Below are 24,329 nucleotides of genomic sequence, written 5' to 3'. Positions count from 1 at the left end.
GCGCAGGGAGGCCGCTCTGGCCCAGGCGGGGGCTCCGCGGGTCTCAGTGGCCCGCGCCTCTTCTCCGCCTGCTGTTGCCGTTGCCGCCGCCGTCACCGCCGCGGGGAAGGCGCTGCCGCTGTTACCGCTGCTCGGCCGACTCGAAGGTACCTGGGCCGCGGAACGGCCTGACACCTCCCCCGCCGACCCCGAAGCACCGCAGAGCCCCGGCCCCGGGCCTGACCGAGCGGCCTGCGGGGCGAGGCCGCCCGCCGGAGCCAGGCCAGCCGTGGCGCGTCCGGGCGGCCTCCTCGCGGGGCTGTGCCGCTCGCGGGGCCGGGGAGGGCCTGCGAGGGCTCCGGGGCTCGGAGCACAGAGGCCGTGCTGTGGGCCGCGGCGGGCCGGCCTAGGGCGGGCGTAGGTCCGGGCCGAAGCCCTCGGCCGGCGTCCAGGCGTCAGGCCAGAAAAGATGGCATTGGCCCCGGTGGTGGGCTACCCCCGACTGTTGGGAACCCGCAGTCCAGGCGAAAGCAGAAGCAGCTGAGACGTGAGTGAACTGTCCCGATGGCACGGGCCCCGGGTGCCCGGGGTAGAGGACAGCATTGCCTCTTAACTAACATGCAATGCAAGAAGCAAATTGTCCTCCGGTACCGGCCTCGGCCTGGATAAAAAGACATTCTTTAAAACGCTCCATAGTGTCCACAATTGGCTACAGAACATAACGAGGTTAAAAAAAAATACCATTAAATAGTAACATTTCTCAGTATAAAAACGGACAGTGGTACCCAGGCGCTCCGAGCTGAAATAGCTGTAATGTCAGTGGTGAAGGAACTGCAGTAATAGCTGTCTTCAGGGCTTGCTGTATGTCGCTTTGCTGAGTGCTTTCAAACCTACTACCTTTATTTAATTCTCTTAGCAACCCTAGGAGGTACCAGTCGAGGCCCTGACTTTAAGCCATAACCCCACTCCAGTCTTTTGTCTGCGGAGTACTTTCAATCCTCAGTACCCAGCAGGAGTCAGATTCTTGGCTGCCAGTGCCCACTTCCAGACAGCTAAGCTCCACGCATCACTTTGTGCTTATATAGAGATGTTTAACTAATTTACTGTTCTGACTACATCTTTTTGGTTTTCCACTTTTTGTATTCTATCAGTTATTTCCATATGCTAAAACATTAACTTAATGTACTGGTTTGATCCCAAACCATGTGTTTTTCATTCCCTGGGAGGCCCAGTCCCATGGTCATGGACACAGCTTGGTTGCCCACCAGTCCTACATCTTACCTGTCCTGTTAGTGCTCAACACTATTACTCTTGACTGTCCGTATGTTTTGAAGGGATCAGCTCTGATTATTTTAAGTTATGGAACATATTACATTCCTCTCGATGTAGTGGTTTATTTAGAGGTAGACACATTTCAGTCCAGTAAGACCCTTTACTTGGAGTGCTAGAATGATATATTCCTTTTTCCTGAAAATATGGTGTGAAGATGACAGCTAAAGTTGCCTTAATCATTTTAATAAATATTTCAGAAGGGACAGAGAGAGAGACACAGAGAGAGATAGACGCAGTGGGTGGGAGGAGAGACAGAGAGAGAGAGAAAGAAGGGACGAACACAGGCTAAGGCAGACAGAGAAACAGGGCCAAACCGCGATTAAACCTCACCTGAAGTTTACACTAAGTCTGGACTTGAAATACAGGCATCAGTAAAGTCCCTTTTTTATCGACAGTTTAAGTTAGGTTTTCCATTACTTAGAACCAAATATTTAAATGACACAGAACCTTAAGTAGTCATTACCACTTGACTCCTACTGCAGTATTCGTCTGCCACTGCTTTCTAAGAAGGAAAAAAAATTGCTTGTGTTACATGTTTCAGCAAAAGACAAAGGTCAAAGAAAGGGCGGGGTGTAATGATATCTAACTGTCTTCAAGAGGGAGTTAAATTGAGGTCTAAGAAATCTCATGCTTAAATGGAACAAATCTCATGGTGGTTGGAAGTAGGCTGAAGGGTGGGTAAATTCTAGGAGCTCACCAAGGAGATAACGAAGAACAAGCTGAAAGGATGCTCTGAATAAACAAGTGAGATAAAATAAGCTCACTGGGGGAAAACTCTTACAGACAATACCAGTTATTGTTTTGTTTTTAAGAAAAACAGCCGACAGGCGAAACATAGCCCCAAATGGGGAAGTGACAGAAAGAGAATTAAATAAAAGAAATGCCATTCGGCTCTGGGAAAAAACTGATACTAGGACTAAAATTGCCACTAGAGTTGGAATGTCTAGATAAACTGCTCCGAAAATGTCATACTTCAGGACGTTTTGTAAAAATTTAACTCAGGCTAAAGGAAAAAAGACACCATAATGTAATAAGTGAAAATAGAGATTATTTGGCTAGTTTTAATATACTTCATTTTTTAAAAAGTAAAACACAGCAAACAGAGTATCTGATCTCATAAAGACCCAGTGTGTAAAAGACAGCTAAATAAACCATGTGTGCTCTTGCACTGGTTTCTGACTGATTGGTACCATCCCTGAATAACAATGTGCACATACCTTTTAATTGACTGTATTCATAAATTTGTTAAAATTACTGCTTTTTGGATAGCTTGTTGAATACACACAAATACCAGCACTTCTTTGCCAAATGTGTGTTTATGGCCACTTGATCAAGAACTAGGGGCAAAAAAGTTACTTTTTTTTATCAAAGGGGTGTCTACTGTTTGTTGAACATATTTAGTCTTAGAATTGTTTTAACTACTGGCAGATCAGAAGTTAAATTATCTAAAGGCCTCTATACACTGCCTTGGAGGAAGTGCCTATAACACCAGTGAACAGAGAAGGTCCAAAAAACTAAATAGCACTTAAAAAAGAAAGGCAAGTTCTTCTTCAGGCTCTATACTTCTGGGTATATAGCCAAAGGAAATGAAATCATTATCTGGAAGAGATACCTGCTGCATGTTCACTGTAGCATTATTCACAATAGCCAAGATATGTAAACAACCTAAGTGTCCATTCACAGATGAACTTTAAAGAAAATGTGATACATGTACACAATGGAATATTTAGCCATTAAAGAGGAAGGAACTCCTGTTTTTTGTGACAGCATAGATGAACCTGGAGGACATCATGCTAGGTGAAGTAAGCCAGACACAGGAAGATAAATACTGTATAATCTCACTTATACGTGGAATCTAAAAAAGTCCCACTCAGGACCAGAGTAGAACGGTGGTTGCCAGGAGCTGAGGGATGGGGGAGATGGGAAGATGTTGGTCAGAGGGTACTAACATTCAGTTATAAGATGAATAATTTCTGAAAAGCTAACGTACAGCATCATGATTATAGTTAATACTGTATTATATACTTGAAATTTGCTAAGCGGATCTTAAGTGTTCTCATCACACACAAACACACACAAAGGTAACTATGTGAGGTGATGGATGTATTAACTTGATTGGGGTAATCATTTCACAATGTACTATTGAATCATCACATGTACACCTTTAAAAATCATGCTGCATAAATACTATATACAATTTTTATTTGTCAATATTTCAATAAAGCTGGAAAGAAAAGGAAAGAGGAACAAGCATCTATTTAATTTGGAGACTAGCTATTCCTTTGTCACTGGTTTTATTGTTATATGTGAAGTTTAAGTTGATCATTCTTAGGTCTGTATGCTGGATTGGAAAAAAAGGATTTTATTACAAAGATATGACTGTAAACTTAAGTTCTAATAATACCAAAAATATTTTAAATAGGTAAGTCTTTTTCAAACACCACAGTAATCCCTTACAGAATGCCAACACAAAATCCAATCCTCTAGTTATTTTCTTTGTAAAAAAATCTAGAAAAAGTCTTTAGTAGAATAGTATTGAGCAAATTTGGTATGACAAATTCAATAGTACAGTGATAATCTCAAAAGTTCTTTCACTTTTAAAGTATAAATAATAAAAAAGTCAACAGAGTTGATGAACTCTGCACTGTAAGAGAAGAGGTTCATTAGCTCTACACAGAACAGTATGCCACTGACAACTATTTACTAGAAGAAAATCTAGAAAAACGTGGATTAGGAATATATAAAATTTTTAAAAAATCAGTATCATAAGGAGATTAAGATAAAAAGACTAAATTTATATAAAAACATAAATTTAAAATCCAAATTGTAAACAGTAAGGAACAACCAATATTACAGAAAATCAAATCAGTAATGGAAGGGCCTAACTTAAGCAGCTCTGCAAAAGAAAACAGTTAAAAAGGATGTGTGAAATGATTAGGACAACTAGAGAGCGGAGCCAACCCCTAAAAAATTCCCAGAGGAAAAAAAAGAACAAAACAAAAGATACAAACTTGAAGACTTAAACACTTTTCTCGACAGAAAAAAAGATAATTTTTTTTTAATCACTGTAAATACAAATATTTGAACATGAAGAATGACCTCAAGGCCTTTGGTCTGAGCTATTGGAAGGGTGGAGTTGCCCTTTACTGATATGGGGGAGACTTGAGGGTGGAGAGAGATGGGAAGGAGGGTGGAGCGGGAATCAAGAGTTGAGTTGTAGACACATCAGGTTTGAGATGCCTGTTGAGGTGGGATTATTTGAGACTGGAGTTCAATGAACCAGTTCCAGCTCAAAGTAGAAATTTGAGAGTCGCTAGCATATAGATTGTACTTAAAGCCATGAGATTGAATGCGCTAGCACTTTCCATGTTGAGAGGCTGGAGAAATGAAGAAGGACAAAAGGACTGAGAGGAGAAACCTTTGCAGGCAGGAGGGTGAAGTGCTGGAAGTCAAGTGCAGAGAGTGTTTCAAGAAGGAGAAAGTGACCAGCTTCTCCTGCTGATCTGATAAGTCAGGTAAGATGAGGACTGTGAAATGACCATTGGACTTGGCAGTGTGAAGATCACTGGTGACTGGGCAAGAGCACTTTCAGAAGAATGGGGGAGAAAACTGATCGGTGTGGTTTAAAGAGAGAAAAGTAGGGGAGGGATTGGAGTCTGCAAGTATGTACAACTCTTTAATGCAGGTGAGTTGTAAATTTTTCATACATAAGTTATTTAAAAGCACTGTAGTCATCTCCACAGTAAATAATTTTACTTCCATCTTCAGCTCCGTAGCAACTAGGCTTGGATTATTTTATCAGTGACTGGTGGAAATAAAATACTACTGCTGCTGATGATAATGTATTGTTAACCTCCAAAACCAACACCCAGTGAAGTTTGTCCATTTTACATAATACATTTCAGGGCTCATAAAAGTGCTTGAGTGGAGTGTGTTCATTTGCCACTTATCTTTGTTCTTACGTTAGGTTAAAATTAGCATAGAGGTGCTACAAACTATACATTTAAAGACAAAATACATGCACAAAGAAGTTGAGAACCAGGATTTATTTTGAAGTATGCTGTCTTTTTGTCTGAGGACATGAGTTTAGGTTCTTGTTTCTGCCCTCAGTAAATTAATGCCCATGTACAAAATAATTTGCAAGTATATACCAGATTTACACCATCTTTTCTGAGGACATAAACTCTTTCCATGGTCTTTGTGTTTGTGTGTATGTGTGTGTGTATATATATATATATATATATATGTATATATATATATATATATATATCTTTTTTTCTTCATGATCTTATGTGCTTTTTCCAAAGCGGGTACAGTCCAGCCATCTGTTGCATTGTAAAGATTGAAAGTGATTAAATAAAATAGTTATATTTATCTAGAACCATGGAGGTAAGGGTTGGCAGGTAAAGTTAGAGCCTCTCTGGTTCTCAGTATCCTTACCTGAAAAATAAGGAGATTGGGTTAGATGTCTAGGTTAGATGATCCTGGATGGCCCTTCCAGCTGTAAAAATTTCACAGAAATAAATTTAAATTTCTCCTAAGAAAACAATCTTGTACCTTCAAACTATTTGAGGTAAAGTCTGGTTTAAATTTTGTGGACTATTTAGAAAATAAGGAATAATTTTTTTTAAAATAAGGAATAATTTACAAAAGTTCTAATTTCTACATTTTTAAATAACACCGAGTAAATGAATAAGTAAGAATGTCATTTTCATAGTACCGTAACAATTCTGTGTAAATAAAGTCTGATAATGTAGGTTAAAGAGGTTTAGATTTTTCATATTTATATTTATGCTGTTAATTTGCTTGGTAAATCTCTCTCTCTCTCTCTTCTTTCTTTCTAATTGACTTACAAAATTGTATTAGTTAACTTTTCTTTTTTAAGGAAAATTGAAGTTTACCTCAATTCTGAACAATTTCCGAAGTAGTGAGCACTGTAATAGGTAACTGAAATGAAGCAGAAGCTTCAAAGGCGGTTACTGGTACTGCTTTATACCAGTATTAGATGCTCAAGTTGCTCTTGAAGCCCATGTGGGCCACAAGGTGGCGCCATTAGGCAATGTAAATAGCGTACTGCTGTAGCTAGGAAAAAGGTAATTTTTTAAAAAATCAAATAACTTTATTACAAAAGTAACACATATGTATGAAAAACTTCAGATTGACCTCCTAGAGCTTATTTAATGCCTCCATTATATAATTATAAGTTGGAAACTTCTATGAGAGGGAGTCCCTTGCTAAGAATTTTAAACGTGGTAAAATTACACAGTAAAAATTTTGGAAAATGCTGAAAAGCATTGGAGTAAAATGAAATATCCAAGATAAACAATATTCTCCTTGTAAAAAATTCATTTTAATTTTTAAGGCAATATCTTTCTGAAATTTGAATTATAGCTAAATTTTAATAGTGTAAAAAAACAGTAGTTATGTAATATAAATATTGCAGGAAATATATATCAAAAATTCTTGTTTGCTGATTTTTTGATTTCCTGATGGAGAAATAAAAATTTAGGCAAGTGTTTTCTCACTATCCTAACAAGTAAGAAATACTTGAACAATGAGTCTAGGAATGTAGTCACTTCCTGTAAAGTAGAAAACTTTTCCAAATATTTTATTTGGGTTTCTAATATTTTAAAAAGTTTACTTTGTGTGATATGATTGCAAAGAGTTAATTCAGAATATATAAGCTAGACTGATGCTTCCTGTAAAGTAAGAAACATTTCCAGGTATTTATTGTTTTCCCACAGTTTAAAAAGTTTACTTTTAATAAAATGATTCCAAGAGTTTAATTCAGAGTGTGTGGACTAGACTAATGTTTCCCTTTATGTAATCTTTGATGAAAGGATTTGCTAAATTAATTCATTATATAAAAAAGCATCTTAAGAAAACAAACTTGGTGACTTAGTTTTTTTCACCCTGAAAATGAGAATAATGATAGTACTTCCCATTTAGGTTTTTTTCCCATGAGGTTTAAATTAGTTATTACAGGAAAAACACTTAAATAATGCCTGGAGTATAACTTAATAAATGTTAAAACATGTTGCTAAGCAGTTGTTTGCAGAGTAATAGCAAACATACAAATCATTTTTTCTTTTTCGTTATAAATAATAAACATAACATAATAACCATTTACAAACATAAGTAAATCCTTTGTTCCCTAAGAACACCACCTAAGTAATACCCGATTAGCCTACTTTTAATTATTATATGAACTTAAGCACAATGAACTAGCCTTTATTAAAATAGCATCTGTAATTCACAGCTTTACTGCATTAATAATGTTTTAATTATGAAGTAATTGACAGCTTGGCATTGAAGAAATCACAAAATTAAACATTTTAGAGTCAAATTTGACTTGGAAATACCATAAAATGTGTATTCTCCACGAATTTAAACATAAAAATGTATCTGTGGTGAGTCCAGGTCTATCTAACATTTACTCTTTTTTTGAACATCTGTTAATTATTTTTGAGCCGTAGAAATAAAATTCAGAAGGTTCTATTTATAAACCTCCTCTTTAAAATATTTGTCATGGTACTGCAATAGCCTAAAAGGGTAATATTCTCAATTCCTTTTTTATTTACTTACTACCAGGCTTTCAGAAAGAGGGCTGCCCTTTTCCTTTTTTAAGAACTCAAATATTCACATATGTTTTGCCTTTGTTTTGGTAGATACCTCAAAGGTTAAAATTTGGAACTCTAGCCATAAGATCTATGTGAATCTCAGGCCCTTCAACACAGACTCCAAAAAAAACAGATAAATACGGACCCTAAATTCATCGCAGTTTAAGATGAACTTTAAACTGGAATCTTGGAAGTTTTATAGTGAGCAAAAGCAAGCGTTGCATCACGATTGCTGTCACAGTTAAACTATTTGCCAATAAAGAAATGAAACTGCTTCTGTAACCTTATTACATTGTAGTCAGATCCATCTGTGTCACATCTTTTAAATACATTGCCTAATAACCCATTGTGATAGTTGAATTTTGATCAAAAATATTATTTTAAAATTCTCTTAGGCTATATGCATTTTGATTGGTCTAAAATATCAACGAATTCCACTCTATGTGATAATTGGGAAAATATAGGACAGATTCTTTTTTAATGTGCTAAGGAATTCAGTAAGAACACTGAGAAATACAGCTGCTAAAGAAAAGCAGACTGAAGAAACATACCAATGTATGGGGAAAAGTTTAAATTGTTAAAATTTTTACTTACTCTCAAATATGGCTTTTTTTTCCCCCATGCCTAGTATCTGTGGATCTGTGCACTGCTTAGGTTTTAAGAATAATAATTCTAAAGTGCAAGCAGTTAGGATTTAATGAATTCATTGGGCGTTTTTATTTTTTGGTTCTTTGAGGTTATTTTATATTTTAAAAGCAAGTATCCTTTTTAAAGGGCAAGAATAAAAGAAGTGAGCTGTAGCGAATCCAGATTTGGGGACTCCATTTACTGTGTGTCACTCTCAGTTTTAGTTCTTTCCTTTGACATTAGAAGATGCAGACAGTAAGATCCGCTGGTGTGTCTTTCCAGCTATGCTATTTTTTCTTTGAATTTCCTTGAAGTGTCTGGTGCTTTGATCTCTGATCAAAGTTGCTGCATAGGCATAAGGCTGTCAGTCCATCTGAACCAAGAATGTAGCACTTAGTCTTGCCTTTCCTAGGGACCTTTCAAAATGAAAAATAAATCAATACATTATGTATGGCTGGTGATACTGGACATAGAAGACCAATTAAAGTGATGGTATAATAAGTGTATGTTAAAATAGACGTGTCTTCTCCATTAGTTCTTAACCATCAAGAATGCTATCTTAAAGTTGTATAGATTGACCTAAGATAAATATAAAAGAAAAATATAAAATGTAAAAAAAAGTTTTAATAAGAAAATGTATTTCTATCAAGTTGGTGGCGCACAAGCTTTCACCAAAACCTCCTTGTTGTTTTGTTACGTGGGTTGAGACAAGCACTGTTTGGCATTAGGAGCTCTTGTTACCGGAATCTAGGTGACTGCCTTGTCCCAGAGGATGAGTGACTCCATCCCCATGCAGTTTCCTGGGCAGTGCCGCAGAGCATGGAGTTAGAGTTTCAAACGCTACGCTGTGCCAGCCCTCTAAGACCTGACCCCCCGAGTCCTGCTTTGAACAGTCCCAGGGAGTCGGCCTCTGAGCCAGTCAGCTGGCCCTTATGGACACTGTGTCCCTTAGGAACCAGAACCAGGCCTTGGTAAACGACCGGAGGACTTTCTGGGGTTTGACTGTCCCCACTATCGACTGTTCTTACGGTTTTTCCTCTGCCAGGAACCAGTTCTCTTTCTTTCCTTTACCCCCCACTAGAGGTCACCCGTTTGTTAGAAACCGCTACGTTTCCAGGGGCTCACAGAACGCTGCTGAGTACGAGCTCAGGTGCAGGAGAGCACTGGTCTCCTGGGTAGTATCTGTCATTTTATGGTGCTTAAGTCTTAGATCTGGTAAGGGGCTGAAGTGGGGTTCAGTCCCAGGCATCCCAGCTCTGGATACATTCTGGGTGGAGTAGCCACGCTCTCTGAATATTTGACAGTAGAAAAACAGCCTTCAGAGAACTGTACACTCCTAAAGTCACCTCTGTCGGGAGAGTCAGACTAGCGCATCTCTCCGTCCTGCTCTCCCCACCTCTAAAGCAGCTCCAGCGTGCTCACATATGTTCACAGGGTGACAGACTCAGCCTCCTGTGCACCTCGAGAGCTGTCACATGCGTGCCTCTAACTCTACTTGTGCAGTGGCTCATACGACACATTCCCTTTGGTAAATGCCAGGGCTTCCACCTGAGCCCTTCCAAATCTTGGTCCTACAGACTCATCCATAAATGATTTCTCACTCTCTTAGCACCCAGAGAAATGACCTCAAAGATCTGGCTTTTTCTCTTTTACTCTCTTTTTCCCATGGGGAAGATGGGCACTTTCAGACTCAATAGTCTTTCCATCAAAATCTTTAGGCTTCCATATGACCCAGAAATTGCACTTCTGGCTATTTATCCCAGAGAAATGGAGATTTACATTATGTAAAAATATGTACCTGAATGTTTTAGAAGCTTTAACGTAACATCCAAAACCTGGAGATAACCAGATGTCCTTTAGTAGATAGACAGTTAAATTGTGGTATATCCATTCCATGAAATACTTCTCAGCAGTGAAAAAGAAACAAATTGTTGATACAGATGGCAACCTGAATGAATCTCCAGATAATTATGTTGAGTGAAAAAAAAAAGTTGCAACAGTTACATACTCTATGGCTCCATCCATGTAACATTCTTGAAATGACAGAACTATAGACATGGAAGACAGTAGTCTTCCATTTCCAGGGGATGAGGAGGGATGGGGGCAGAAGGGATATAGGTGTGGCTGTAAGAGGGCAATAGAAGAGATCCTTGTGGGGGTGGAAGTGATCTGTATCTTGACTGATTCAGCGTCAGTGTCACTGATGTTACCATCAGGGGAGACTAAGTAAAAAGTACACAGGACCTCTCTGTATTATTTCTGACAACTGAATTTGAATCTAGTTATCTCAAAAAAGTTTAAAAAGTCTTTAGTCCTCTCCCCTCTTTGGACAATGGTTAATGTGTCCTAAATTTTATTCACTTCTATAACTTCTTGGGGAAGCCATTACCAGATTTCTAATGATTTAATTGGGGTTTTGGACAGTTTCTTGGCAGGTTTCTAATAATTACGCCTAATGCATTATATAATACTAAGTTTGAAATCATGTAAATAAATCTGTAATTTGATCAAGTTGTTTTCTTAATGGGGCCTGTCATATCAGAGGAAAATGGTCTTTCTTGTGGATTTAAGGAAATATTAGGATTTCTTGGTGGGGGCATAAGTATATAATCTATAATTTTATCCCCAAACAAAAAGCAGCACTTGTCTTTTTCATAATGTAAACTCTGCTATCTTCAGAATAACCCCTGTACCGTCTTGACATTGAAAAAGCCAGATCACATATTAATATGTTAGAGACAGGCTTCAGGCATGAAGACTCGGCTCCAGTGGTCAGGACAAGGAAGGAAAGTTGTAGGCTTTTCTGGTGAACACAGATTATGTGTTTAAAGAAATTAAGTGGCTCAGGGATAGGAAGTTTGTCTGAGTTGGTGTTGCAGAACCACAGAGAACTCGGGCACAGTCGGGGAGGGTGGGCATTGTACATGTTGTCGTGTCATCACGGTGTTCGTTCAGCTGTTGTGGGACTGGTCCTCACATGCAGTTTGTCAGCCTCATCTTCGCTTCCAGCCTAGCACTGCTAGCCCGTAAGATACAGCCTGATGTAGGTACATTCAGTGGAGCTTCATAAAATACCATTAATTACTTCCCTATATAAGTTTATTTAAAGGGATTTGGTAATAGCATGAATGACCAGTAAAAGTCATGAATTTCAGCTGGAACTATAAATTTGGGATTTAGACTTTATGTCCCAAATTTACCAGTGAGTGTGGTACCTGGCACATTTTAGGCACACAGTAAATGTTTGCCTAACAAATTACCATTGATTTTTTTGTGGTTCATACTGCCTGTCCATGACCCCCTCTCTTCCACATTCCCTCAAGAGAAGAGTGCAGTGGGACAGGCCAGGGACTCTGGAAATGTCTCTCAGGGCCCGCAGAGGGAGGGCAGGCAGTGCCACAGTGCAGGAGGAGCTGGGTCAGGAAGGGCTGTGCAGAAGACTGCATGTAGATCTGAGCCAGCGTCTCTTCTCCACTGAAAACAAACAGTGGGGGACAATCTCAGGAGGAGGGTTAAGTACCAGCATTTAAGACAGATTAGAAATATTTTTTTTCTTAAATGTACCTGTTTGGTTTAAACACAAGTATTGGTTTTTTAACTTTTTCCCCAATGCAGATAGCTTTTTATTTCTAAAAGTGCTTTAGTGGGCTAACCTGAGATGTAGCCACCATTTATAACGTGAAAATATGCATTCCATTTCTGCTGACGTAGAGTGAATTTTCGGAGCCCAGTCTGTCCTGTGCTGATGGCACATTATCTGACTCTTTCCTCTTTCTGAGCGTGCTTGCTTGTTTGTGGGCAACAGAGATCCTCCTTATTAAGCCCTTCTCTTCTTCCTTTTCACCACTCTATTACTCGTCGGTGACTTTACTGGCCTCATAAGTTGATGTCTTACCCAGAGATTTTTTGGAAAGTATCTACAGGCCCGTCTAGCTTGTCCGTATTTAGTAGAACAGCAAGTCCTTTTTCACGCCACTCCTTTGTTATAATTGAATTTTCTGTTTCCTATAGATCCTTGCCAGCACACTTCTGGATATTCTGTTAAACCTTCTTAAGAATTCAGAGCAACTGCCGTGTGACCACTGAAAGAAAGATCCAGTCCTAAGGCCTAGGTTAGTATTTTCTGCTGCGGACTTCTTCAGAATACGTGAAAGCTTCAGTGAACGGTGGCCTTGCTTGTGGGCAGAGTCAGTTCTGTGATCAAGATGAAAAATGTTATCTATCATTGGGCCTAATAAATTTGGAGGTTAGTAGTTTTGCAAAGACACAAAGAAACTCACAAAATACACCAGACTTACTCTCACTTAAAAAATAGACAAGAAAGGCTTGTCCTTTTTACTGAGTCAACATTCAAAAGAATCCCAGTCTGCAAACCACAAGAATTCTTACTGTGTTTGAACCAAAAACACCAAGTAGATTGTTTTTTATTATCTATTCTGAGAGAATTTGACCAAAGCACATTGTCTCTTGAAAAGCACATGATAGGTTGTATTTTAATTTTTAAAAAGTTTGTGATACCTTTGTCTTTTTTATGATCCAATCCAGTGAGTACTGTAGGGGAAAATAGGGAGATTACCCTCAAAAGAGAACTCTTGACAATTTTTTTGAGTAATATCTTCCCATTGGATTAATTTCTTAAGAAGCATTATATGGTACCATAATCTGAAGTTTATCTTATCTTGATCTCTGTGATTCTTAATCATAAGCAGATTTTCTCCTTATTTAGAATTATCCTTAATGACCCCTTCTCACTCTTTATATCCAGCAGGTCAATAAGTTATGTTAATTCTATTTAGTATGTTCCTCTTCAGTATGCCGTCTTCTCTCCACCACTGTCTCAGGTCCAGCTGTTGTCATATCTTGCCTGGATTTCTACAACGGCTTATTGATTGATCTCCCTGCCTCCAGTCTTGACCCCCTCCAGTCTAACCTCTTTATATCTCAAACAAAGTGGTCTTTCCGAAGGACTAATATACTAAGACCATGCCATTTCCTTGGCTTAAAATCCTTCATTGACTCCTTACTAAAATTCAGATGTAATAAATTTTACCATGAATTTGTTACGAAGGTTAAACGAAATTCATTAAGACCCCTTAGTGCAATGCCTGGTTCAGAACAGGCTCTCAGTCAGTGTTAATGTCTCCGCCTCGCGTGGTGGGCCCAGGGCAGCAGCAGAGCTTAGTGTAAGGTGGCCCAGGACTAGAGGGACTGTGTCTCTGCTGGAAACCAGGCAGAGTGGAGTAGGGACAAAGAATCTTACTAAACTCCAGAGCCAGGCTTTCCTGAATTCCCTTGAGGTTAGGCACAATAGATTGATCTAGCATCCAGTTCCATCTGTGTTCCAGAAAGAAGGACTTTGCCTGATAAATTACAGGCCAAGCTCATCTGTGACTTTTGTAACCTTAGGTAAAGGGAGCCATCTTTACAAACACAAAAGTCTCTGCCTTTGTATTTTCTTGTTTTGGTTTGCTTTCTCTTTAATTTCTTAGGAGAGTTTCTTTTATCAGGCTTTAACTTTTTCTTAAGTGAACCAAGGAAAAGGAAGTTGGGGGTGGGGTGGAGACACACACACACACACACACACGCTCACACGCACGCGCACACACACCCCCTTTCTCACACTGAGAGACCGGGAGACCGCTGGGACAGAGAAACAGCAGTGAAAGAGGCGTGGACAGACCGACTGGTGAACCTGGGCTGCTCAGATGGGTGGAATATTAGAGTGGACACAGCAAGGACTGCTGCCTTGGTCCCACCTCCGAATTCCCAGAGACCTGTTTCTCCTCACCGCTCCGTCTTCAGACCGTGGGAGTTTAGCAAAATCAGATATTTAGATAACCACAGGACGGAGCAGAATAGGATCAGCCCTGTAAAACGATGGACAATCTGGATCAATTTTAGGATATTTCCAGTTTTTAAATTTAGTTTTTTACTTTCCTTGGCTTTTCTATTTCAATTAAAATTTGAAGTTTGTACTATACACACAGCATTTAGCAGGTCCTTGTTGAGTGTGAATTAAGCTATTTATTTTTTAAAGCTGATTTAGTTAACTTTTGAGCAGAAAATTCTGTTTACCAAATAGAATATCTCAAATACAATAAGAAGCAAATATATGAAAGAGAATTACTTTGTTTTTAGTAAGAACCTCTACCAGTAGTAACATTTGTGTGTGTGTGTGTGTGTGTGTGTGTGTGTGTGTGTAGGTAGCTATTTGAAGTTTAAGGAATATGTTGTCTGTGTCTTCTGATAGAGTAGTAAACTTAAATCAGATTGCTTATATCTTGCTTAACTTAAGAGACACGTTAATGGAAAATAAAATATAATACTTGATAACTCTGCTGTTGTTTCTGCTTGGTGAGATGATTTATTAGAGGCAGGAGGCCAAGAGGGAAAAGAAATAGTGCTTTTCTGAGTGATTTCATTGTCTTGATTTAGTTTGGCTGCAGCAAATCCCACTCACCTCGTATTTCATTACAGGCATATTCCCCCCACCACATTCCAGCAATGTCCTACGTTTTTGTAAATGATTCCTCTCAGACTAACGTGCCCCTGCTACAAGCCTGCATTGATGGAGACTTTAACTACTCCAAGCGGCTTCTGGAAAGTGGCTTTGACCCAAATATTCGTGACGGCAGGGGCAGAACAGGCCTTCACCTCGCAGCAGCCCGAGGCAACGTGGACATCTGCCAGCTGTTACATAAATTCGGTGCTGACCTCCTGGCCACAGACTACCAGGGAAACACAGCACTTCACCTCTGTGGCCACGTGGATACTATTCAATTCTTAGTTTCTAATGGACTCAAAATTGATATCTGGTAAGTTCTCCATGGTTTTTGAAGTCTAGTCATTTCTTCCCATTAGTCTCTCAACCAGTGGTCTAATCTTGGAAGTCTACTGATTTTGTCTCCTCGTTGATCAGGTGTAGTGACAAGTTCAGAAAGGTATTGAGGACAGTGCCATCTTGTTAGGGGAGTGATGTAGCAAGAGGCTGACTTCTAGATTTATGCGGAAGCAGTGGTAAGTTTTTCTATGAAAATAGTGGCTAGGTTCTGCTCCTCATTAATTGTGTATTGTTAGACAAGGGAAAAAGAAGAGAAGAACTCACATTTGTTGAAAATCGATTACGGCTTGGGCATTGCACTTACTGTGTTAGCTCATTTAATCCTCAGAGTGAACAGCTCTTGAGGTAGGTGTTATCTTCATTTTATAGATGATGGTTGAGACAAGAATTCTGGCTTAAATGGTGTAACAGAGGTCACACAGCTGGAGTCTGAACCTCGTTCCACCTGATCCAGAGCTTGTTTGACTTCTGTCATATAACATACCATGCCAGCCTCCTTATCTCTGGGGCTGAGTCCTTTTCATACTGAACAATTTGAGGAAGTAGGTTTTTGGTTTTGGTTTTGGTTTGGTTTTGTTTGTTTGTTTGTTTTAGTGATACCTTGTCTCTTGAGTGGGAAAGATATCAGACCACTTTTAAAAGCAACCTTGACCTTTAAGCTACAGTTACATGTTGCCCTAATGTATTGGTACTATAATGTCCCTAAATAAGACAGTAAATGGTTTTGCTACTATAGGACAAAATGTGGTGGGCATTAACTACAGGATTCAGTATTACTTGGGCTGTCTCCTGTTGTTGAATAGCTCGGTGAACCAAAGCAGCTTATTTGATTGCTTATGAGTTTTGTTTTAATTCTTAGGTATTTTTAAAATATGTATACTCTTCCCATAAAATATAAATGTCAGACAAGAATGAATCTAGAATGTAAAATTTTCCAGTTAATTTCTAGGAAGATGTCCTCTTTTTATTTATTCTCATTTATCTACTCTTATGCCTACATATATATATATTTTTGTCCCTTTTTCCCCTAAAAGGAAAAAATAAATTGGTTAATTCAGAATTCAGGTTCTGGCTCAACCATTGATTCTGCTCTGGGATTTGAGTTAATGGGGCCCATGCCTTCCTCACTGAGATCTACACAGATGTCTACTAACAGGGAAATAAAACTGCTATGATGACCTCTTTATTTTTATGAACTTTTTTAGCAATCATCAAGGTGCTACACCCTTAGTGCTGGCAAAGCGCAGGGGAGTGAATAAAGATGTCATCCGATTGCTGGAATCTTTGGAAGAACAGGAGGTAAAAGGATTTAACAGAGGAACTCACTCAAAACTGGAGACCATGCAGACAGCTGAAAGTGAAAGGTACTTAAGGTACCATTTTTTTTAAGGGGCGAGTCACTTTAAGTGAATCTTTCATGACAGCTTTTTGTGAGCTTTATATTTATTTGCTTTCAAGTGAAGAGCTTTGATACTTTCTTTGAACTTTATATTGTCCTTCTGGCTCCAGATTACAATTGAAAAGCTATTAACAGTAAGTCCTACGTGCCCACGTGCACATAATGCCCTGTTAGCCAGTGTGCAGGGAAGCCTGCCGTACAGGCGGGGAAAAGCTGAATAGGAGGGAAGGAAGCGGGAGTTTGAGAATCTAGATACGGGTCACAAAAAGAATGGAATTTCAGAAAGGGAGGAGAGAGAAGGCAGGCCAAGAACTTGGACAGTATTAAAAGAGACTGAAAAGGGAGTTTCAAGGGTAGGGAATTAAAGTGCTGAGGACAGTAAAACAGGAGGAGAGAGTGTAAGACAAGATTTCACACACCCGCCAGTGACTTGGACGTGAAAGCAACTTCCACGTGAATTGGAACAGGTGAAATTGGGGCTCTGGTGCATGCCCCTCGTGAGTTACCACTGAAAGCAGGCAAGCACATGAAATAAGTGAGAAGTCTGAGGTGCACGGGCAGGCCCTTCTGTCTCCTGTGTGCTCCCGATTGGCGGTCAGAATGCCATCAGCAATTCAGTAGCATTGAGTTATCTATTATTTGTTAAAGATCATGTTCTTCCAAAAGAACTTAAAGATTATTTTCATAACTACCTTAAGCTTCTTTACCGTGAAAAATCTCCAAGAATGCATTTTTGCTTGGTGTATTTTATTAATAGCCAGTCTCTTGGCACCTCTTTGTTCGAAATACACTTTTAACTTTGTTGCATCAATTGTGATTACTTATTAACTAAGAAGTGATTAGTCACTTGAGCGGCGCAGTATGACACTTATTCTTCTTTCACGTACCTGCCGTTGCAGTTCAACGTTTGCATGCGTATTAGTCACAGCATGGTGTGAAGACAGCTCTTTAAAACCTGGTTGTCCGGACTGACTCCTGCCCTCCAGTGCCGTGGTAGGGAGGCGGTGGGTGAAGCATAAAGTGAAACGCTTAAAGGCAGCATCGTTGGTCTTTAGGAAGATGCACATTAAAACCACAGTGAAATACCACTTCCTACTCAATAGGATGGCTGTAATCAAACAGATGGACAATAGCAAGTATTACCAGCAAGGAAAAATTCGAACCCTCAGACTTTGCTGGACGTAAAGTAGCGTAGCTGCTGTGGAAAACAGTCTGGCAGCTCCTCAGAAAGTTACACAGACTTACCACAACGACTCCACGTTTAGGTATATGCCCAGGAAAATTGAAAACATGTGTTCACACAAAAACTAGTACGCGGATGTTCATAGAAGCATTATTTTCATAGCCAAGAGGTGGAAACCACCCAGAAATTCATCACCGATAAACAGATAAACAAAATATCACCTATCCATTCAATGAAACATTCCGCCGTAAGAAAAGGAATGAAATGCTGACATATGCTGCAACATGGATGAGCTTTGAAAATGTGCCCCGTGAGAGAAGCCAGGCACAGAAGGCCACGTATCATACGATTCCATTTATAGGAAATGTCCATAATCAGCAAACAGAAAGTAGATTAGTGGTTGCCAGGAGCAGGGCAGGGGCAGTAGGAAGTGGCTGCTGAAGGGTACAGAGTTTATTATAGAAATGTTCTCAGGTTATATAGTGGAGATGGTTGTACAACTTGGTGAACAGACTAAACGCCACTGAATCATGTACTTTAAAAAGATGAATTTTATGGTACATGAATTATATCAAGAAGAAAAAGTGGGGGGAAAACTTAAAAGGATTGGCTAGTACATGGCATTGGGCAGCTGTGTGATGATTCGTCTTTTCTAGAACAAGAGATAAAAGCAAGATTTTGAATATACCAAGTATTTTCCATTTCCTTTACGGTTCCCTGAAAAATAGCATAACTTCTTACAGGCCTATAAATTATTTAGTTGATGAAAAATATTTCCCCATACCCCCATATATCCTAGGTTTAATTTAGTTTTTCTTCACTTTGTAGGTATGAATGACAGAGACAGTATAGATGATACATATACAAAAATAATTACACATGCACAGTCAGACCACCATGCTAGAATCAGGTATTTCCTAGACAGTAGAAAACACTTCATTGGCTAAATTCTGATTAGCAGAACTTCACGAGTGCCTAGAGATTTCGCGACTAAATTCTCTGTGCGACTGAATTCTCATTTTGTAGATTCCCACCGCTTCCACCCTTTACTATGCAAAAGTAGAGTGTTCTAGGAAACCTTTCCTGAGCCAAGGTGGCATCAAGCAAAGAAGCAGTTCTCTTAGGAGACATCTCACTAACGGATGCACAGAGGAAATGAGGATAAGGCACAGAGGCTCACAGACACAGTTCAGAGCTTTGGCAGCTGGGTGCTGAGATGAGTGTAGTTCTGGGGAAGCAGCTCGGCAGTGCCACTCTCGCTGCAAAACAAACATTGAACAATATTTTTGATTTTTTCGTATAAAAGCTAAATTCCTCTTGGGATTTTTTTCAGTTAGCAAATACAGGTAGTATCGCAGATGTTTCTTAAAAGTGAGGTGGCATAAAGCGAACTTCCAAAAAGTGGGAGATACCTGTATCTAACACCTTTACATATGAGAGCATGTCGACTCAGACATAGTCAGTAAATTTCAGGTAAGTCAAAACCTCTCCTAAACTTCTCAGGGTCCTAATCTTATTTTGAACTTCCTTGAGATTTCTTAAATTTTCATACTGTTGTAGATAACCATGGAAAATGTCTTCTCGTAACTCAACACTATAAATCTATACTTCAATAAAAAATAAAAAAAATTAAAAATAAAACTAGAAAATGTCTTTTATTATTAAGAAGATAAACATTTTTCAATATAAAACAGTTGGATGTTAAGCAGACCGGCCCTTTAGGAAGTCACCTTCCGATGACTAGAGAAGACTAACGCCAGGAAAGGCTGAAGGGCGTCTGGCTCACAGTGTTCAGAAGTAAAAGTTGTAGGTTACAGTGAAAACTGTCAGTTACGCACGAAGAACCAGGCTCTAATTGTTTCATGCTGTTTCCATTGTTCTGTCCCAAGATGGTTGGAAGAATGTGAAGAGAAGGAGTTTAGGAAGGATAGTAATAGCGGTAGACAGCTGGTACCTGTGATTATGGTCATTGTGGCTTTAGTCTAAGTGATGCCCTGTTATTGGGCCTGCGTGTTGTGACACAGTTGTGCATGCTGATCCCTTAGAGCTGGGAATTGATCACAGTGCAGCCTTCTGAATACCAACATCAGATACGCTGTTTTCTTTTTGTGGTGGTCATATTTTTTGTTTATATAGTTCTGAAAACCAGAATCTGTTTTTATAGTATTTGTACTACCTTATATTCGACTAGACTCAGCCTTAATGTGAAAGAGAAATAAACTTACTCTGTATTGTTGTACAAGATGGAACTAAAACCAGTGGGAGGAAGCTATCAGGAGGAATTCCTAGTGGCTAGCCCTGTCCAAGTGTACCGCGGCCTGAAGAGGGAGCAGCCACTAGTAGAGGATGACAGCTGCGAAAAGGAATTCCTTCATTGGTCAGACTATTGAACTAAATGAATAAAATCCCCTTTTCACTTTAAGATTCACACACTGTGTAAAGCAGTTTTTTAGATTTGCCCATCTTTGCTTATTTTCATCAACATGAATTCTCATTTTGAATTCGTCTAAATTTCAAATAGCCAAAATGTGTTTTGCTTTAGTATCTGATGGAAACAACTCATTTGACCTACTTCAAGACTTCTGCTTGGGACATTTTTTATTAGAAAAGGATTCTGAACTTTGACCCTTCCAGATACTAAACCGTGAAACATAATCGTTGCTATGTAGCAATTTATAGTCACAGGTACAGTGCGGAGATGCACGCAGATACACAAATCAGCACACAGGTGGGTGAGAGTATGCGTACATGTGTCAGTTTTCTTCTTGTAAGTGTTGTTTTAAGTTTGGTCTTTTCTAAACAGTGCAGTTCCTCTTGCTTTATGTTCTTGAAATAGGTGAAATGTGTTGTCTCATACCCTTTCTTTTCTCTTTGCTTCTCTCACAGTGCCATGGAAAGCCATTCCCTGCTCAATCCCAACCTGCAGCAAGGAGAAGGAGTCCTGTCCAGCTTCCGAACCACGTGGCAGGAGTTTGTAGAGGATCTGGGCTTCTGGAGGGTGTTGCTCCTGATCTTTGTCATTGCTCTGCTGTCCCTTGGTATTGCCTACTATGTGAGTGGGGTGCTGCCCTTCGTGGAAAACCAGCCTGAACTGGTGCATTGAAGGAGCTTGTGGGAGATGAAACCAGTGCCAGTGTCCTGGCTTCCAGTGTTTGTTCTCAGTTTCTCAGAATCTTCTCTTAGTGCAAGGCAGTGAGGGCTGTCCATTTTTCCTTTTGGCATTTTTACACATTGTTACCCTTTTAGAAGAACGACATGTCTATTTGAATTAACTACATACTGTAGTCAAGCATACTGTGTCCTAAGCTACCTCCAACTCAGCCTGACTTCTTAGGAAAGCCTCTGCGCAGCCTTCTCTGATAAAACGTGGACTGCGGAACAAAAGATGGAGGCCGGGACTAGGAACCCTTGCTGTACAAACCTTACCCTAATGTAGGCTCAACGATAGTGAAACGTTCAGAAGGGAGAAGGTTATCCTACGTGGTTAGTTTTGGTTAGTTTTGTTTTGCTTTTGTTTGTCTATTTTTTCAAAAGCCACTTTTCTCTTTTATTTACTTTCTCTGGGGAATACCGGGGAATATGAAACATTCAGCTTAAAATTTGAAGTGCTTTTTTCAAAGCCTGAATAGCAAATCAGTGTTATTGGAATCTGTTTGGTATGTTTTAATATTTTTAAGTCTAGTCTCAAACCGAACAGAACTTTTGAAAATATGCTATATTTTCTTCACGAATGATTGATTTGATCTCATATTTATTTGCTTTTAGGATAATTTTGATTTTTTGGTAAACTGCTTTGCTTGTTTATAATATTCGTGAAAACAGAACTTGAGAAGTTCGTTTTGTTCACTCTTCACTTTCTCCTGGTGTTTATTTGCAAGATATCCTAGTCATCAAAAATACAGTCAGAAAACCTCTTCTACTCAGTAGTTAGCAGGGGGAGATGTTTCTCCCCTGCTACCTGTCACTGTTACCTGTCACTGTAATTCTGTAGCGCTGTTATGTGAAAAATTCAGTTCTATAAGCTAGCTGTGTTGTCGCAATTGTATCATAGTTTATAATTTTTTCATTTTAAGTTCAACCTTGTTTAGAGGCCCTGTTAGAATTGTCATAACAATCACATCCATGTCAGTAATTCTCCGATGGCAAGAGTGGATGGAGTATTTCTGAATTAACAGCGCTGAACGCTATTCTAGGTGTCGTAAACTCTTCCTGCATTGTAGTATTATGTGAATTGAAATCTGGCCCCCAAACTATACTGCATTTTTCAGCAGTACATTTGAAGGCCTCTTTTGTTAATGGTTATGTTGTATATAAATCATATTCTTGGATTATTAAAATAGGATGTGAAGACTTGATAATTAAGTCAAAAAATTGTAGTGAAAGAACTAATGGTTTCATTTTTCACACACAGTCATCTAAGCTACTGCTAATTGAACTGCTGCTAGAATTAGAAATTATAGTTTAGAATAGAATTGATATTTCTGTGATTCTCTTTGCTGCTTAATATTTTCTCTTTTGCATTTGTATATCTAGGATTGAGGTGTTTTCTTTCATGTGGCTTTATCCTGTCTCAAAGAGGTGTTCTGAAATTCCTGATTTACCTGGCTGCCTCAGGATCAGCACACAGACTCTTGCTTTTAGGTTAGATACAAACAAAATTAATCATACTTGGTGTAAATACAGCAAAAAACAGTGGACATTAGACTGGAGAACACTAGAATTCATCAAAGTACATTCAGATTGAAAGCTTTGAAATTAGCTTTGTCTATGTTTATAACTCTTAACAGATGTGTGAAATTGGTTAACATCTATGTAAATATATTGCATTTTTTAAAGATTAATGTTTCCTTCTAAGTGCTGATTTCTTTGTATTCTATTCTCTACATTCAGTATTCAGTAATACTATCAATAAATGTATTTATAATCTCTTAATCACAATCTATTTTCTTCTGTATCATTGTTTTTTTCTTTTAATATAGGGTTTTTTAAAAATGAGTTCCAGTTGGCTGTTTAAAAAAACAGCTTTTTTCAAACCTGATGTAATAGGTATTTCAAGTTTCACATTTGCTTACCTTATAAATATTCTGAAATTAATTTGGGCGAATTGCTTGTGGTTTTAAGAATGATCATAACTATCATGATTAAGCACCTCCCAGCACACCTCATCTCATTTCATCCTTATGTTCGCCCCACCCCCGATACACTTCCAGGTCTTGTAAGATGAAGAAACTGACGAGGAGGGGTAAGTACCTTGTCCCAGGTCAAACATCTGGGACATGGTGGAGCAGGGATTCCACATTTAGGCCTTATCCCCAATTATAAATTTTCTCTTTCCTTCTGCCCTGCTGTCTGTCATGAACCTGGCAATTGTAATCATCTAGAACCTTGCCTGCTGCCATCTCAGCAGCATATATTACTAAAATTTCCACTCCTGTTTGCAAATACTTACCCTTAACCATTAACCATATCTGACTGCCCACTTCCCTGTGTACCATTTCCTCATCACGTGCTGTACTCAGAAACGTGCACAGTTGGCCACTGGACAACGCAGGGTTTGGGACTAGGAGCCTTGGCCACCGTGCAGTTGAAAGTCTGTGTGTGACATTACCGTGGGCCCTCGGTGTCGTGGTTCCGCACCTGCGGACTCACCCAGCAGATGGTCTTGCAGTACTGTGCTGTGTATTTAACAAAAAAAATCTGGGTATCCGTGGACCTACACAGTTCAAACTCTTGTTGTCCAAGGGTCAACTGTATTTTTTTTTTTATCTTTTTGATAAGTTTCATGAGAACGGAGACTTAGTCTATTTTTCCTCTCCTGTTTGTTCACAGTATGTCCTGTGGAACTCTTTGTACACAAATACTTTTTTTCCTGTAACTGTACTTTTCCTTTTCAGATTAAACGTGTACTTCTCACGTGTTTCCTCGAACAGGCTGCATGTGTGAACTGTGCTGGCCATTCTCCTTCCACAACATGCCTGCTGCTGGATGGAGGAACCACAGAGCCCTGTACCCCTATCTCCTTTACGTAAGAGCATGCAGGCCTTCCACCAGCACAGCCTGCCTCACACTTACCACAGGTGGAAAAAATACTGTGTTTTGTTTTTGTTTTGTTTGTTTTTTTACCACATGGTATAAAAGTCCAGGAACAATAGTCACTTTTTGTTGTTGTTTTATTTAACCCGGTCTTTGACTTGTGAAATTGTTTATGTATGTATCAAAGTGCTTTCAGCTGCAAGAAACCAAAACCCAAACTCAAAATGGCTTGAACCATAAGAAACGTATTAATTTGTGTAACTGGAAGCCCAGAGGTGGAGTAGACCCCAAGGGTGGCATAATCCACATTTAGCT

General features: G+C 39.2%; 1 protein-coding gene across 6 annotated transcripts; it reads left to right on the top strand.

The window, feature by feature from the left end:
* Positions 1–22: 22 nt before the first annotated feature.
* Positions 23–24,126, top strand: ANKRD46 (ankyrin repeat domain 46). Of its 6 annotated transcripts, XM_072949514.1 has the most exons (7): positions 23–146; positions 12,570–12,670; positions 15,036–15,373; positions 16,605–16,772; positions 20,868–21,033; positions 23,192–23,223; positions 23,876–24,126. In XM_072949514.1, exons 3-6 carry the CDS (start codon positions 15,063–15,065, stop codon positions 23,198–23,200), a joined length of 654 nt encoding a protein of 217 aa, XP_072805615.1. In that variant the 5' UTR covers positions 23–146; positions 12,570–12,670; positions 15,036–15,062; the 3' UTR covers positions 23,201–23,223; positions 23,876–24,126. The 6 variants fall into 6 exon arrangements, with proteins under 6 accessions (XP_072805615.1, XP_072805612.1, XP_072805617.1 ...); XM_072949511.1 differs by lacking the exons at positions 23,192–23,223; positions 23,876–24,126 and adding an exon at positions 22,961–23,179 and having other exon boundaries at positions 16,605–16,763; XM_072949516.1 differs by lacking the exons at positions 23,192–23,223; positions 23,876–24,126 and adding an exon at positions 22,515–22,919 and having other exon boundaries at positions 16,605–16,763.
* Positions 24,127–24,329: the final 203 nt, after the last annotated feature.

This window comes from Vicugna pacos, chromosome 25 (assembly GCF_048564905.1).
Source record: "Vicugna pacos chromosome 25, VicPac4, whole genome shotgun sequence".
NCBI lineage: Eukaryota > Metazoa > Chordata > Mammalia > Artiodactyla > Camelidae > Vicugna > Vicugna pacos.
This window is presented reverse-complemented; position numbering and strand designations above follow the sequence as displayed.

Bases quoted from the DNA above. Each gene is read 5' to 3' on its own strand.
- ANKRD46 (XM_072949511.1), top strand. From the start codon at position 15,063: ATGTCCTACGTTTTTGTAAATGATTCCTCTCAGACTAACGTGCCCCTG. The intron at 15,374-16,604 runs GTAAGTTCTCCA...GAACTTTTTTAG, and splicing joins GGACTCAAAATTGATATCTG to CAATCATCAAGGTGCTACAC. The intron at 16,764-20,867 runs GTACTTAAGGTA...CTTCTCTCACAG, and splicing joins CAGACAGCTGAAAGTGAAAG to TGCCATGGAAAGCCATTCCC.